At 39.7% G+C, this 16,353-nt stretch overlaps 1 protein-coding gene across 1 annotated transcript in view; it reads right to left on the bottom strand.

Moving 5' to 3' along the window:
* Nucleotides 1-213: 213 nt before the first annotated feature.
* LOC118851093 (leucine-rich repeat-containing protein 14-like) overlaps nt 214-16,353 on the bottom strand; it is a 29,623-nt gene continuing 13,483 nt past the window's right edge. Inside the window, 3 exon segments of the mRNA XM_036760645.1 lie at nt 214-1,351; nt 1,353-1,531; nt 1,534-1,685. Of these exon segments, the coding sequence (XP_036616540.1) occupies nt 304-1,351; nt 1,353-1,531; nt 1,534-1,685 (1,379 nt within the window). The 3' untranslated portion in view covers nt 214-303.

The raw sequence follows: 16,353 nt of genomic DNA, 5'->3' as shown, positions 1-16,353 counted from the left end.
ACAAATAAATATCTCCAGGAAAGCAGAGGGTTCCCCTCTCCTTGAAAGCCAGAACTTCTGGCCCTAGAACAACTCTGCCATTATGTGCGGCATGGACGAGGCATAGAGAGTCTATAACCCCATTACACAACCCATCCTGGAGCATATACTGAGTATGGCCCATTCTGGTTCTGCCAAAGCTCAGAGAAGGAAGCACTTGCCTCCTTGGAATAATACTGCATCAGTAGCAAAGCAGAGGAATACTGCCTCTCTTCGCACTTCCCCTCCCCACCCTTCTACTCCATAAATATAAATATACAGATACTACAGGCTGAAGTAGTCCAAACTGTGGTGGCCGTATAAATCCATGGTCCATAGCACATTGTGGTGCCGCCTGGCCTGTAGCAACTGCTGCAGCTCAGCTTGCACACTGGCAAGCCTCTCTTCATCCACAGTACCCTCTTTGAGATTGGCTGAAGAGGGTGGCCACGGCAGGTCCCTGTAGCAATCCACAGGGACTGGGTGAACAACCAGCTGGAGCTCAGGCAATGCCAGTGAGTGTTCGATCAAGTTCTTCACTCTGGCACTAGCAAGAGGGTTCCAATAGAGACTAAGGTAGTGGAGATGGGTACAGCAGCATAGGTTAGGCAAGGTACTAACAAGGTTGACATCCATGAGCTGGCACTGTGTAACCTTCAGACAAAGCAGGGAGGCTGAGGCTTCCCTCAGTAGTCTCTGAAAAGGTGCCAGGAGGTCACCAGATAGTTTGTTGCCACTGAGGTCCAGCTTCTTGAGATAGGTGGCATGGGGGCTCTGGGCCAAGTAACTCAAGTCCCCAGAGAGAAGGTCACAGAAGGGAAGTTTCAGGCTTTCCAGAGGGCCCTGTAGACTGCTAAGGAGCTGATGAAGGCGGCCTGAGAGTCCAAAGGAACACATGTTGAGTTCCTTGAGGCTCCTCAGCTGGCCAATTGCAGAAACAAAGAGTTGGAAGTTGCCTTCTTCCTCAGCTGTGAGCCACCGCACATCCACATTGCTATGTCGTAGCTTCAGGCTCAACAGGTGGGTGAACTTGGCCATGTGGGGCACGAGAGTACACAGGCCTGAGAGTCCCAGGTTGTTGAGGAGAAGGTCCACCTGGCGCAGACACACTGGGTCCAGCAGCTCCAAGAGAGCTACAGTGCGAGGACCCGACAGTTCCTCAGCGCAAAGGCTCCTGCAGCGAAGGCGAAGGGGGCCACAAGTGCTGGCCTGGAGAGCCACTTTCAGGACACTGTAAGAATTTCGGTTCACCAGCAGGTCAATGTGCACTTCCACAGGACTAGCGACAGGGACCTGAGGATCCAACTTTCGGCGCTTGGCCAAGTATTGAGCTTCTCCGGCCAGTCTCGGAGGAGAAACAGGTGTTTTCCACTAAGCGAGTCCACATTCTCATAATTGTGGGGTCCTCCCTGCAGTTGGCATCCAGGAAGCCAGTCATGTCCAACACTCGAAGCTGAGGCCTCCTGCTGCTATATGTCCTGGACAGCGCGTCGTCGAGCAGCGCTTCGATCACGGTCTGATCACAGCTTCCACGCTATCCTGGTGGGGCCGCTCGGGCCAGCCGAGCTGCTTGGGCTGGGGCAGCAGCACCCGGAAGCTGAGGCGCGGAAAGGGCCACATCCGCACCAGTGCCTTCAGCACCCGAATTCTGCCGTACATGAAAGCCACTGGGCACCTCTAAGCAGGCGCCGCTGGGCAGGCGCTGCTAGGCAGGGGTTGGGGTGGGGGCCCTCCAGAAGGGATTTGTGTCTACAATCTGTCTAGCAGCTTCTGTGGGGGTGTAAGATCCACCTACAACCAGCACCTAGAAAGCTGCCAAAGAACAGGTTCTTTTGATCTGCCAACATCTAGGTTCAGCCCGGGAGCTCAGAACAAGGGCTGGCCCAGAGTCACGGGTGTCACCACTGCTGCGGGAATGAGCGCCAAAGAACAGGCAGCCAACCCCCGGTTTTTATATCTTTTTCAGCGTCAGGGGTAAGTCACACATGCGGCTCACCCACCTGACCTAAAATGGTGACAAAGAGGCGGACTTAAACCCACGTGGTCTAAAAGCCTCTGCTCTCCCAGACACGTAAACTAGGCCCTCCCTGGAGTTAGCTCCACTTTGGGCCCCACCTTAGCTGCCAGTCCACACCCACTAAGGTTTTACACCTAATAGGGGTTTGGGCCTGGGGCTTAGCACCTAGTAAGGCTCAATGAATTACTCAAAATCAATAATACTTATTGATTGGCTAACTTCAGTTATGCATAAAGCTTAGTAGTACTATTAGCCTAGTAGAAATAGTAATGTATTTTAAATCACTGGACTTGCATTTATTACTGGCTCTATGTTCTACATGTGTGACTTCAGACAAGTTACTTGTGTCTTCCCTCTAAGATTAGCTCTACTTTGTCTCGTATATATTCTATTTGTACATAATTGTTTGTATGTTGGCTTTTTAATTAGACTATGAGGTCCTTGGAAGCAGGTATTATTTTTTGCCCTCCACCCCTTTTTTATATGTTTAAAACTTAACATATTGTGTCTGGCACATAGTAGGTGCTTAATAAATGCCTATTGACTTGACTTTACCTACATAAACCACTACTATTACGGAAGTGATCAAACAGATGCGTGGGTATTTATGAGATCAAGGTGGCAGTAAAATCAGTCAAATTAATCAAGCTGTTATGGGTGCCAGTTTGTAAAGGTGAAGGGGAAAAAATCTTTTGATCTCATCAACTAGAGGCACTTTAAAGTCAAATGGTCACCCTAATATGGTCACTGGTGTGTCTCTCTAGGGAATCAATTCAATCTATTTTTCATTGACTCCTGGCATCATGATCTCCAGAAACATCATTCTGTGAAATGAAATCCTCTCTGAAACTCACACATCCTCAGCACTCCCTGCCCATGTGGTCCTTCCCTCCCTCTGATTGGAGAGGGGTAGGGTGGAAATTAGAGAGTGCCTCTCAGATTCTTCACCATTTCCCAGGACATTCAACTCATCATTTCACACTTTGATTCTGCTGGTCTTAGTGATGCCCCTTTACCTGTACTTCCCTACCCCACCCCTTCCTCACCTCACTACTTTTCAGTTTCTTTTAATATATTCTCCTCCCCCCCCCCAGATCATAAGCTCCTGGAGGGCTAAGCCTTTCTTATGCCTTTTCTTTGTAGCCCCAACACTTAGCATGGGTAGTACATGCAGAACATAGTAGGTGCTTTATAAATTTTTATTGATTCTTGGTCTCTGACATTGATGTTGACATGAAAACCACTCTCACCCACATGTATTACTCCTTCTACCCCCACGCATGGGTAAGGTCAGGATTTGTGTTGGCCAGGCTCTGAAGACTGGAGTAGTTTGACTTTGACACATTTATTGTGTCAATAGATCAGGTCCTATAACATCAAAGGTTCAATTTTCATGCAACTAGCAAGCATTCAGGGGCCAGAGACAAGAGACATATCCAACATAGTCATCAGATTGGTAGCATCTGGATTCAGAGATATAGATTCCCTGAATAGGAATGCTCAAGGATAAGTAAACTTGTCCAGAGAAACAGATATCCAAAATGGTGCTGAGTTAATTCAAAAGGGTCTTCTGATCCTTTAAGCTGTAGTGTTTGGATTAGCCAGACCACTTTGTCCTCCTCCTAAATTCATACGTTTAGAATTTGAAGCATCCTTAGAGCTCATTGAGGCCGATCTCCTTATTTTATAGATGAGAAAACTGTAGCCCAGGGAAATTGAGTGGCTTGTCTATAGTAAGCAACTGAAACAGAATTTGAACCCAGATGTTCCTAACAACAAGATTAGCATTCCAGGCCCTACGCTATCCTGCTTCTTTTCAGTTCTGGCTTCTGCTGTTGACACCTAACATAGGTTGTGCTTCCTGCATTGACATTCTTAAATTCCCAAAGAAGCAGATAATGGTATCTGGACCTTGCACGTACTAGTTTGTCCCTGACCAAAATATCTGGTTTCCATCTTACAGTACTATGCTTAGGGTCCACATCAGCTCTATTCATTTATGTCATGATTTTACTCAGATATCTAGAGCCCTTGTTAAAGATGACTCACCAATCTTGGGTCATTTGTAGTATCTGCCACATGACAACAGGTGTCCAGTCACAGTATCTATAAATAGATTTGTTTTCTTGCTGAAGACATTTTTCATTTTCTGCTTTCTCTAACCTTTTGTTCTGTAGTATTGTTTCAGATCCTTTCCATGTAACTGGTTTCTATTGCTCAGTCATTCTAGCAGCATCAGCCTGCAGGAAATCCTTTCAGATATATATGATTTTCCTCCCACCCAAAGGGTACCTCTCATAACAGTTGCATTACATTTTCTAAGTTTCTCTATGAGCGCTCAACCATGGCAAGTCAAACCACTCACCTTAATCCTCTGCTTCTATGTGAGAGTTAGCTGTATTTCCAGGGGAATTATATTAAGGTTGACTATGAGGACCTATTGACAGGAGTGAAGCTTGAAGACTTGGCAGCAAAAATTTGAATTTTTAGGGAACTGAAAAAATATTTTTCCCTCTAGGGAATAAGAGGGGTTTTTCCGCTCTCCACTTATTATGACATCTTAAAAAAGATTTACTTATAAAACTTTTCACTTTAGATTCAGGCTATGGAATCTGATATCTTTGATTAAAATAAAGAAACTTAGAGACCAGAGAGTTATCAAAGAAGGCAATGAGCAGATTTCATTCCCACAAATTATAGGAGCATAGATTTAGAAAGGATATTAGAGACTATCTAACCTAATTTCCTTATTTTATAGCTGAGGAAACTTAGGCCAAGAAGGAGAAGTGATTTTTCTAAGGTCATTTAAGTAGAAAGTGGCAATCATGATATGAACGCAGGTTCTTTGACTTTAAATCCAGAGCTTTTGCCCATTGCATCATGATACCTCTCAAATATAAAAGAATGTCAGAATTATCTTCAGACCACTATAATCTCATTACTCAATTATCAACTTCAGTGAATCTCCCTTACCTTCAGTGGAAAAGTCAAACTCAACAAACACTCACTAGGCACCTATTTATTATGTGCAACTCTTTGTGCTAAAAACTGAGGATGTAAAAATGAGAAGGATCAGCTTCGGCCTTCAAGGAACTTATAATTTACTATGGTAATAAGCTGTGTTTGCAAATAGTTCTAATAATGAAAGTTACAATATTAAGTAAACAAGAAAGGCAAAAAATAATAGCATCAGAGATTCTAAGAGGGAGGTGGGCACTTCCAGCATGGGGTGGGGAGTGGAAGAGAGAAATCTTGGAAGGAGAGAGGGATTTAAATAGTTGAGAGGAGAATGCACTTCCGTATAAGATACAGAACGTGTAAATTGAGAGGCAGAAGAAAGCAAGACAAGATTAGGGTATTGTAAATTGTTAAATTTGGCACAGAACAATATGAAATAAGGTTGGAAAATTATATTGGAGTCAGATTGTATAGGGCCTTGAATGTCAGATAAAGGAATTTATATTTTACGTAGTAAGCAATGGGCAAGTACTGGAGGTTTTTGAGTGAGAGGAAGACATGGTCAGATCTTAAGATTCCTTTGACAGCCATGAGAAGGTTGTATTGGAGAAGAGAGACTAGAAGCAAGAAGATCAGTTAGAAAGCTATTACAATAATCCAGAATAGAGGTATTGTTGACTTCATCTAGGGTGGTGGTAAGGAGAACTGAAAAGAAGAAAGAGAATGTAGAGATATTTCAGAAGCAGAAGTGATATGACTTGACAGATGCTTGAATATGAACAGCAAGGGAGAGTGAAAGAACCAGATATAATCCCAAAGTTTTGAGCTTGGGGGACTAGGAGAATGATGGTTTCATCAATGGAAATGGTCAAGTTAGGGACATAATCAACTCTTGCATTTTCCTCCCCTATACTCTCTCTCAGTGATATCAACAGTTTACGTGAATTCAGTTGTCATTTCCATGCAGATGACTCTCAGATCTATATAGTCAACCCAAGGTTGTCCTACATCACCAAATACTTTGTGGACATTTTTGAACTGCTTGTTCCATAGTTATCTCAAATTCAACATGTTCAAAACAAAACTCATTATATTTTGTGCAAAACCTATCCTTCCTATTAACTTCTTTATTTCTATCAAGGTCACTAATATCCTGTTAATAATCTAGGTTTGCAACTTTGAAGTAATCTTTGACTTTTCATTCTCAATCACCCAGTATACATAAGCAGTTACTAAGGCAAAAATTTCATCTCTCCTCTCCATACTTTTCTAGGAAAAAAGTTCCCTCTTTACCTCTGTCACTTAGAACCCTATTTGCCTTCAAAGTTTAGCTCAGACATCATCTTCTATTTGAAGTCTTTCCTGATCTCCCTAATTGCTATTCTTCTACCCCTGAAATTACCTTGCTTATTTGTTTGAGTATAGACATATACAAATATATATATATAAGACATTCATTTATAAAATATGCACATACAGATACATATGTACACACACATATATGTTCTCTACATACTTATATTTATATGTGTTGTCTGCCCTGAGAGAATACAACTACCGTGAGGGAAGAGACTTTCATTCTGTCATCCCAACAACTCACACAGCCACCTACTTCAAGACCTTACCACTTCATGCTTAGACTTTTGCAATGTACTCCTAATTGCTCTCCCTGGCTTTTCCCTCTACTTTCCAATGCAACCTTCACACAACTACTAAAGTGATATTCCCAAAGCACAGATTTGACCATGTCACTCCTTTGCTCAAAAACCTCCATTGCCTTCCCAGCAGGACTGTTCAATAAAGTCTAGTCACTTTCTATTACCTTTAGGATAAAATACAAACTTCTATGTTTGATGTTTAAAACACTTCCCACTCCGGCTCCAACTTACCTTTCTGGGCATGTTATGCATTTGCCCTCATTTATGCACTTTTTAGGCTAGCCAGATTGACTTTCTTACTGTTCCTCACATACAATACTTCATTTCTTCTCTCCACGCTTTTCCAGGAAAATACTTCCTCCTAACCTCTACTGTTTATAACCCTACTTGTCTTCAAAGCCAGCTTAGATATCACCTATTTGAAGTCTTTCCTGAACTCCCTAGCTGCTAGTCTTCTACCCTTGAAATCACTTTGCATATGTGAGTGTATACACATATATATTCAAGATATAGACACACATACATATTATGTATATGTCTGTATGTGCATATGTTGTCTTGCCTGAGACAATACAACCACTGTGAGGGAAGAGACTAATTCATTTTTTTTTGTTTTTTTGTATTCCTCATGCCTAGTACATAGTAGGTGCTTACTAAATGTTGATTAGCTGAAAGTACACATAGACAAAATTAGGATTGACCTGAGGAAAAACTTCCTAGCAATAAGAGCTAAGCAAAAATGGAATAGTAAGTCTTGGGAGGTTGTGACTATTATTCTCATATGTTAGAAGGGAGAATTTTGCTTAGGTAAAGGTAGCATTAGAGGTCTTTGAGGTCCCTTGAACACCGATATTCTGTGATTCTATTAATGCAATTCTTGGAGTTAGGAGAAATCTGGGATTAAACCACATCTCTGACATTTACTAGCTGTGCAACAATATGCAAGACACTTAACCTGAGTCTCAGGTTCTTTATTTGTAAAATCAGGATAATACAACATATAATACCTACCTTACAGTGTTATTAGGAAGTTCAAATGAGATAATATATGCAAAACAATCATCAGCTATTCTTACACATTTTTTCCTAATGTGGATTCTGAAATCTATCAGCCATATTGTAAACTTTTTGGACAATAACTGAATTTTTAAATTAATATATTATACTACACTGAAAAACAAACAGAACAATATGATTGATGTTTCAGATGCATTTATTCTTAGAAAGATAAAGATTCAATGGAGAAAATACATTCATTTTATTACATTCATTCAGCCAAGGTCACTTTTTTGTGATCCAAAAGTAATAGAGGATTTGAAGATAATATTCTCATAAAATTTTCTTTGCCAAAAACATGAACTGAAACAAGATGTGAAAAGAGGAGATGAATTAGATGTTTCTTTTGAAAGGCACATTCTTAGTACAGATCTATGGGTGGAGATAAACTAACTTCATGCACTATTACTGTTCTACCTCCTTGGAAGAGAATTTCAAGGGCTCTGAAAGCCAGAAAACAGATCACTTAGCTTAACTGAGCCTTTATGTTCCCCCACTTTAAATTGAGTTTAGCTATACCTCTCAAGATAATTACTTCTTAGTGAATCACAACATTGAGCTTCTTACTGAAACAATACACTAAGGATACTTTTTCTTGCTCTTTCTCCTAAGGCAGAAGAATACCCATGTCAGAAAAGTCAATTTTAAGTCAGGAGACATAAACACTAATTAATTCAACAACTTGAACAAAAAACATAGACCATTTCCATTTTACTGATGCATGTAAAATATGGCTGTTAAAATGTAAATTAAATTTTATCTTGAACTATGTCTCTCCTGGTGGAAGAACTATTTAATTTTTATTTAAAGCTATTTCTAACAATTTAATAGTAGTAGTGATAAGAGAATTTTTCTGGTTTCTGCTTTTTCAACATATAAAATGAGGTAGCAGGGTCCCTGTAATTTGTGTCTAGCACAGCAGATGGCACTATTTTTTAAAAAAGAAAAAAGGTCCTCCATTTGCAAATCTTGATGATTAGATGATTATCTACAATAATGCTATTTATATTATATATAGATGTCTCTATAGAAAACATTCATGCTTTTGTTCTTACATTTATTACTTTCTGGGTAAGTGCTAAAAAGCCGTAAGACTTGAGTAAAGGAAATGACTGTGTAGCTGAGAGTTGCCAGACTTTAATTTGGAGAATACAGAACATATTCTGAGCCAAAGTCATGGGGGTAGTCAAGGAGAATTGTGTGCTAATAGTAGTCATCAGCAGTATCTGACTGAGTTTAGACCATTATGTGATCCAAACAAGGTTGGAAAATGGGACAAGATGCTGCAACATGGGCTAATCACAAATATGTACACACACATATGCACCCATACCCTCCCTCTGTGCCGCACCCCACCCCCACCACACACACCTGGAAAAGAACAGTAAAACTATTCTTTTCGTGGGAAAATGTTCCAGACATACACTTCTGCTTTGGAGAGATTTAAATAATGCTGTTGACAGAATATTATTCAACATTAGGGGTGAGTTATCTCCTTTCATCAACTATTATTATTAGAAATGTGGGTTCTTTGATCTTAGTGACTCCATCTAGAAGTAATAATTTAAGCATTTATTTTGGTCACAATATCTTTTCAAAGGATATTAAAGTATCTTTCCTAATTGCAAATAGATAGATACCCATGTTTCCCAGAAAAGATAAATTCTGGAATTCTGGCAATAAGTTCTGTACTCACCCCATCAGCGCGATGGCTAAGAGTTAGCAGTGACCTGACTAAGAGTAGCTTACTTAACACTATGGTTAGGGAAATCACTGAAGTTGGGCTACACTGAAAGGAGGAAGAAGAAGGTGGAATTTACTATTTCTCATAAACGAGACATATGAGACGATACATACTATTGAGGGTGGTGGGAATGGTAGTGGCACCACTTAATAAGGGAAGTTTAAGAGAGAAGAGTAGTGCCCCTTATTATTAGTCATTACCCTGGATAGTATTAAGAAGAGTTTGGTGTATATCAAATTGCTTGCCTTCTCAACGAGAGAGTAGGGAAAGGAGGGAAAGAATTTGGAACTCAAAATTTTTAAAAATGAATGTAAATTTTTTCCCTGTTATTGGAAAAAGTAAAATATTTAAAAGGAAAAATGGAAGAGTTTGGAGAGATTAAGTTCTTCACGGAGAACCCAGGTAAATCTCCAGGGAGTGAGAAGGGTATGACTTCACTGTTTTGTTTTCTTGGGAAGCTTCCCTGATATAAGTATGTTTCTTTGTGTCTTATTTACCCATGGTGGTTCAGGGGGAGGGAGGGGTTGCCAAGGGGTCTTTGTGTTCTGTCTTTTTTGCCTTTTCCTGGATATCTACATGTTGGCTTTAGGTCTGATGCCTTCCTGTTTGTTGGAGGAAGGAAGGTGAGGAATGATCAGTATTCTCCTACAAGTAAATTTGTGATGATAAAGCTTTTCCGAAACAGTTAAGACTGAACCTTGGCTGTGGTGACTTTTTTCATATCACAGTCCTTTATTACTAAAACAACAACAACAACAACAGCAACCCCCAACCCAAGTTACAACAGAGAGAGAGAGAGAGAGAGAGAGAGAGAGAGACCTTGTGTCCATGTGTCAAGAGGTGGGTAACATGCTTTATCATGTGATTTCTATAGACATGTTTGGTCATTGAAATGATCAGAGTTCTTAGATCTTTCAAAGTTGTTTTTCCTTACAATATTGCTGTCCTTGTACACATTGGTTTCCTGGTACTATTGATGTTTTCATTCTGCATCAATTCATACTACCTAGGATTTTCTGAGTCTTTTTTGCCATTATGTATGGTGCAACATAATTTTTTTAGTTAATATAACAATTTTTTCAGCTATTCCTTGATTGTCTAAGAGGCCACAAAAGGGACTATTCCCCCACCACCTTGGAGTCTAGTTCTTTTCTTTTTCCTATTTACTCCTCCATTTAGGATCAAGAGTTTTGTTTTGCTTGTAGCTATTCCCTGGGATTATTCTCCCTCTAATCCCCTACTTCTCCCTATCACCATTTTTTCCCTATTAGGTTTGATATAATTCTTTACCAAATTCTCGGTGGGTGTATATATGTGTATTTAACCCACCTTTGCTCATTTCAATAAGAGAGAGTTTCATCTAGTACTCACTCTTCCTACCCCTTCTCTCATGTTTGTATACTCTTCTCATGTGCATCATTTAAAAGTTACTAAGTTCTCCCCCTTTCATCCCCCTTTCTACATTAATGTAGTCCTTCTACTCTCTCTTTTCTTTCCCCTTTTCAGACCCTCAGAAGAAAACCAATCCAGATCCAGGACCTCTGCTTTTATTTAACTCCCTTGATATCCTGAGAAGACATTAAAGTTCTGTAAGAACTTTACTTCTTTCATTTTTGGAATATTAGCACTATGTCATCATATAGCCCTTTCTAAATGCTCAAATTTACCTTTTAAAAAATTTTCTGGAATCATTTGTTTGTATTATAAAGATCCTATTCTTATCTGGTCTTTAATCAGAAATTCTTGAAAGTCTTGTAATTTATTAAATGTGCATTTCCTGCTCAGTTTTTCAGGGTAAGTTATTTTTAGTTTAAATTTGTATCTTTTGCCTTTTGGAATATTTTATTGTAAGATCTCTTCTAATTTATAGTAGATGCAGCCAGATCTTTGGTCATCTCCGTCTTGGCCCCTTTAAACTATTTCTGGATGTTTTTGGCATTTCTCTTTGATACACAGTGTCTGGCACATAGATGCTTAATAAATGCCTATTAACTGACTGACTTATGTGGGAGTTCTGGATTTTGGCTATTATATTCTTCGGACTTTTAATTTTGAATTTCGATCAGAAGGTAGGCAGTAGATTCTTTCTATCTTTACTTTGCCCTCTGGTTCTAATAAATATGGGCATTTGTCTCTTACATTTTCTTGAAATATACTGTTCAGGCTTTTGTTATTATAGATTTCAAAAAGTCCAATTATTCTTTATCCTAGACCTATTTTCCAGGTCAGTTGCTTATATGTATGTTTGTATACACACACATATACATATATATATTTTTTTTCACACATACATGTGAACATATATGTAAATAGATATAGGTTTACCTATCTATCTTTATCTTACATTTTCTCTTTTTTGTTCAGTTTTATTTTGCTCTGATATTTTTTACTATCATCTCATAGTCTACTCTAGTTTGCTGGAAGTCCATCTCTTTCCTTCAGAAAGAGATTTCCATTTATTTCCATTTTTGGCTCTTGCTTTATTTCCTCTAGGCATTCATGTAGTCCTTATAGAAGATCCATTTTTTTCCCTCTAAGTCTCTGCTTGCAGTTGTTTTAGCATCATTCTTCCATATTGGGGGAGCAGATCTTTAGACTTACAGTCCTTTTTATGCTTGTTGATGTTTTCTTTGATTTATTCATCTATCTAGTTTTAGTTCCTGAACTGGGACCTTATTCCAGGGCCTGGCTCTGCCTCCCGGTGTGCTTTTGAATGAGGTGGTCAAATCCCAATTCTTAAATTAGATCACTTGGGTTCCTGTCTTGATCTCCACCTCCTGGGGTTACCCCCTGTGTTGCTCCCTCCCCAAATCTTTCAGTTTCAGAGTTCTGGCTCTTCAGAGTCTCTGGTGTCTCAGGATTGAGTGCTAGGGATTGTAGAGTTCTGTGCCCTGGGTTACTCCAGTTTGAGCATTGATGGTTGCTGCTGCCATTCTCAAGAACATCCATAGTTCCCACTTTTGGACTTTCTGAACACATTGAAACTTTCTGAATACCCTAATTATCAGTGATTTGGAGCATTGTTTCCTATGGTTGTGAATACTTTGTAATTCTTCTTTTGAGAACCCGTTGTTCATATCCTTTGACCACTTACATATTGAGAAATGGCTATTAGTTATATGCTTATATATGTATATATAATATATCACAATCTGGTTTGGATGCCAGGGTTTGCTACAGTAGGAATATGGTTTCATATAATTCTATACCAATCACAGTACCAAATGGATAATTCATAGAATTTGATAAAAATAATAATGAAATTAATTTGGAAAAGCAAAGGATATAGAATGTCAAAGGAAATTATGAAAATAAGTAGGGAACAAGTGGTAATAGCACTTCCAGATCTCAAAAGATATTATAAAACAGCAGTCATCAAAGTAGTCTCCTATTAGTCAAAACCAGATAATTTTATCAATGGAATAGACAAGTGAGAATCAGAAAAAAGGGAACTCAACAGTCCAGTTTTGATAAAGTGGACAATGTAAATTACCTAGGGAAAAACTCCTCATTTGGCAAAAACTTCTGGGAAAATTGGAAAGTAGTCTGGCAGAAATTAGGCTTAGACCATCACCTTACACCATATTGTACAATACATTCTAATTGGATATGAAACCTTAATATTAATTCTCTGACTATAGAAAATAGAAGAGAGGCAGACCATATACCTCTCAGAGATATGGGTTGAAGTTATATTGTTAACTAAATTAAATAGAAGTAATTACAAAAGGCAAAATCAATAATTTTGATTACATGAAACTGAAAAGCTTCCGCACAGATAAAACTAATACATATAGGATATAGGATGAGAAGATAAGTGGTTAGATGGGCAAAAAATTTTGTATCTCTGTTGAGTTTAGCATATGATATACATATATATATATACATATACATATATATACACATATATAAGTGTATATTGGTTGGTTGTTGTCCGTTTTCAAAGAGGAACAAAATGACATCACTATGCTTGAATCAAGATTCAATGTGTCTGATGGCAACAGATTAGGCTAATATGAGCTCAGAATTCTCTACCACAGGTTAGGCACAAATAGTCCATGTGCACATTTGGGGTGGATACTCCAAACTTGCGCATCCTGCATTTCCTTTGAGCTGTTTCAATTCAAAGCTCATAGAACACAGCACCTTCTCTGATGTGGGAATGCCAGGCTGAGCAGTCCTGTGCCAATGTCTCCCATGTCACACAGCCAACTCCAAAGTGCTTGAGAGAAAACCTTGAGAGTGTCCTTGTATTGCTTCTTCTGACCACCATGTGAACACTTGCCCTATGTGAGTTCTCCATAAAATAGTCTTTTTGGCAAGAACACATTTTGCATTCGAACAATGTGGCCAGTCCATTGGAGTTGCACTCTCTGAAGAAGAGTTTGAATGCTTAGCAGTTTAGTTCAAGTAAGGGCCTCAGTGTCTGGCACCTTATCCTGCCAGGCGATCTTCAGAATCTTCCTAAGACAATTCAAATGGAAGCAATTCAGTTTCCTGGCAAGGCCCTGGTAGACTGTTCAAGTTTCACAGGTGTACAACGATGAGGTCAGCACAACGGCTCTATAGACCCTCAGTTTGGTAATCAGTCTAATACCTCTTCTCTCTCATACTTTCCTTTGGAGCCTCCCAAACACTGAGCTAGCTCTGGCAATACCTGCATCAACCTCGTTATCAATGTGTACATCCCTGGAAAGTATACTACCAAGGTAAGTGAACTTATCCACAGCATTCAAAACTTCTCTATTTGCTGTAACTGTTGGTTCCACATATGGATGGTATGGTGGTGGCTGATGGAGCACCTGTGTTTTCTTGGTGTTAATTCTTAGGCCAAAATTAGTACAAGCAGCAGAGAAGTGATCCATACTTTGTCACATCTCAGCTTCAGAGGCTGCATTGAGTGTACAATCATCTGCAAAGAGAAAATCATGCACCAACACTCCCTCCAATTTAGTTTTGGCTTGTAGCTTTTTAAAGTTGAATAATTTACCATCAATACAGTAGCTGACCTTGATGCTGTGTTCATTCTTATTGAAAGCATTTGACACCATGGCTGAAAGCATCATGCTAAAAAGCATGGGAGCAAGCACACAGACTTGTTTCACTCCACTGGTGACTGGGAAAGCACGAGAGCGTCGTCCATTATCTAGAACCCCGGCAAGCATGCCATCATGAAATTGATGTATAATGCTGATGAATTTATCTGGGCAACCAAATTTTGACATAATTTTCCATAAGCCCTCATGACTAACAATATCAAAAGCCTTGGTCGGATCTACGAATGATTTATACAGACCTTGTTTCTGCTCCTGGCATTTCTCCTGGAGTTGCCAGGCAGCAAACACCATATCAACTGTTCCTTGGCCCTTTCTGAAGCCACACTGGCTCTCAGGTAGATGACCATCTTCCAGGTGAAGGATTAGCCTATTAAGGAGGACTCTGGCAAGAATCTTGCCAGCAATGACTAACAGAGAGACCTCCCTGTCATTGTCACAGGACAATCTATTTCCGTTACCTTCGTAGAGAAGGACAATGGAGGCATCCTTGAACTCCTGGGGATAACCTCCTCTTTCCATATAATCTGGAAAATTTTAGTCAGCTTTTATATGAGCAATGAACCCCCTACCTTTTACATATCAGCTGAAATAGAATCAGTACCAGGTGTTTTGTCACATGAAAGGAGCCTAATGGTGTTCAAAACCTCTTCAGTTGGAGCTTCAGCTAGGGAGGGATTAACTTCAACCTGAGATAAAAGGTCAGTGGCTTCACCATTGATTGATGATGGTCTGTTGAGAAGACTATGGAAGTATTCAGCCCATCTCTCCAAGATCATGTCCTTATCACTAACCAATGTGGCTCTATCAGCCCTGAGCAGTTGAGATGCACCATAGGTCTTTGGCCCATAAATAGCCTTCAGGGCATCATAAATGTGCTTTGGATTATTACTATCAGTATAAAACTGAATTTCATCTGCCTTCTTACTGAGACAAGAATTCTGCATCTTTCTAAGTTTTGCCTTTACTTTAGTTTTGATGGAATTAAATGCTGCATTCTTAGAGATGGATGAGCTATCCTGCTGGTAAACCCTGTGGAGTTCCTGTTTTTCATTTAGCAGCTTCTGGATTTCTCCATCATTTTCATTGAACCAGTCTTGGTGTTAGCAAGTGTTCTGACCTAGATAAGCAAGTGCTATATACCAAATCCCTGAAAGCTGCCCACTCCTTTTCTGCTCCACTGTTGCCAACTGTGTGTTGGCTCAACTTTCCCTCCAAGTTAGCAACAAACTGTTCCCACTCAGAGAAGAGCTCTAATTTGTTGACATTAATTCTTCTGGTAGTCATTTTGCATTGGGGGCACCACTTTTGCTGAATGCAAATATTTAGCTTGGAAAGGATAAGTCTATGCTTAGGTCCAGCACTCTGCACCATACATTGCCTTCATCACTCTCACATTCTGTCTGTCTCTTCTCCTTACAATCTACAAGTCTATTAAATGCCAATGTTTGCTGCAAGGGTGGATCCATGAAGTTTTATTGTGTTTAGGTAAATGGAAGACAGTGTTGGTGATGGGAAGGTCTTGAGATACACAGGTCTTCAGTAGTGACCGTTGCTGTTGCTGTTTCCAACTCTATTCCTCCCTAGGACTCCCTGCCAAATCTGGTAGTCTGAGCCTACTCTACATTAAAGTCACCCAGAATCAACTTTCAGCACGTTGATGATAAGGGTCTCCAAGTCTTCATAAAATTTTTCTTTCACCTCATCAAAGTTTGTCATGGTAGGAGTATAGGCACTGATGATGGTGGTGTGACATTTCCCTGCAAGTGGCCACATCCTGTTTTCCAGATTTCCCTGAAGTTTTTGTCAAAATGTGAGTTTTTATCCAAGCAGTGGGGGTCTTTGGGT

Source organism: Trichosurus vulpecula, chromosome 5 (genome assembly GCF_011100635.1).
Source record: "Trichosurus vulpecula isolate mTriVul1 chromosome 5, mTriVul1.pri, whole genome shotgun sequence".
Lineage (NCBI taxonomy): Eukaryota > Metazoa > Chordata > Mammalia > Diprotodontia > Phalangeridae > Trichosurus > Trichosurus vulpecula.
The sequence above is the reverse complement of the archived record's forward strand: the minus strand, read 5'-3'. Positions and strand labels throughout refer to the sequence as shown.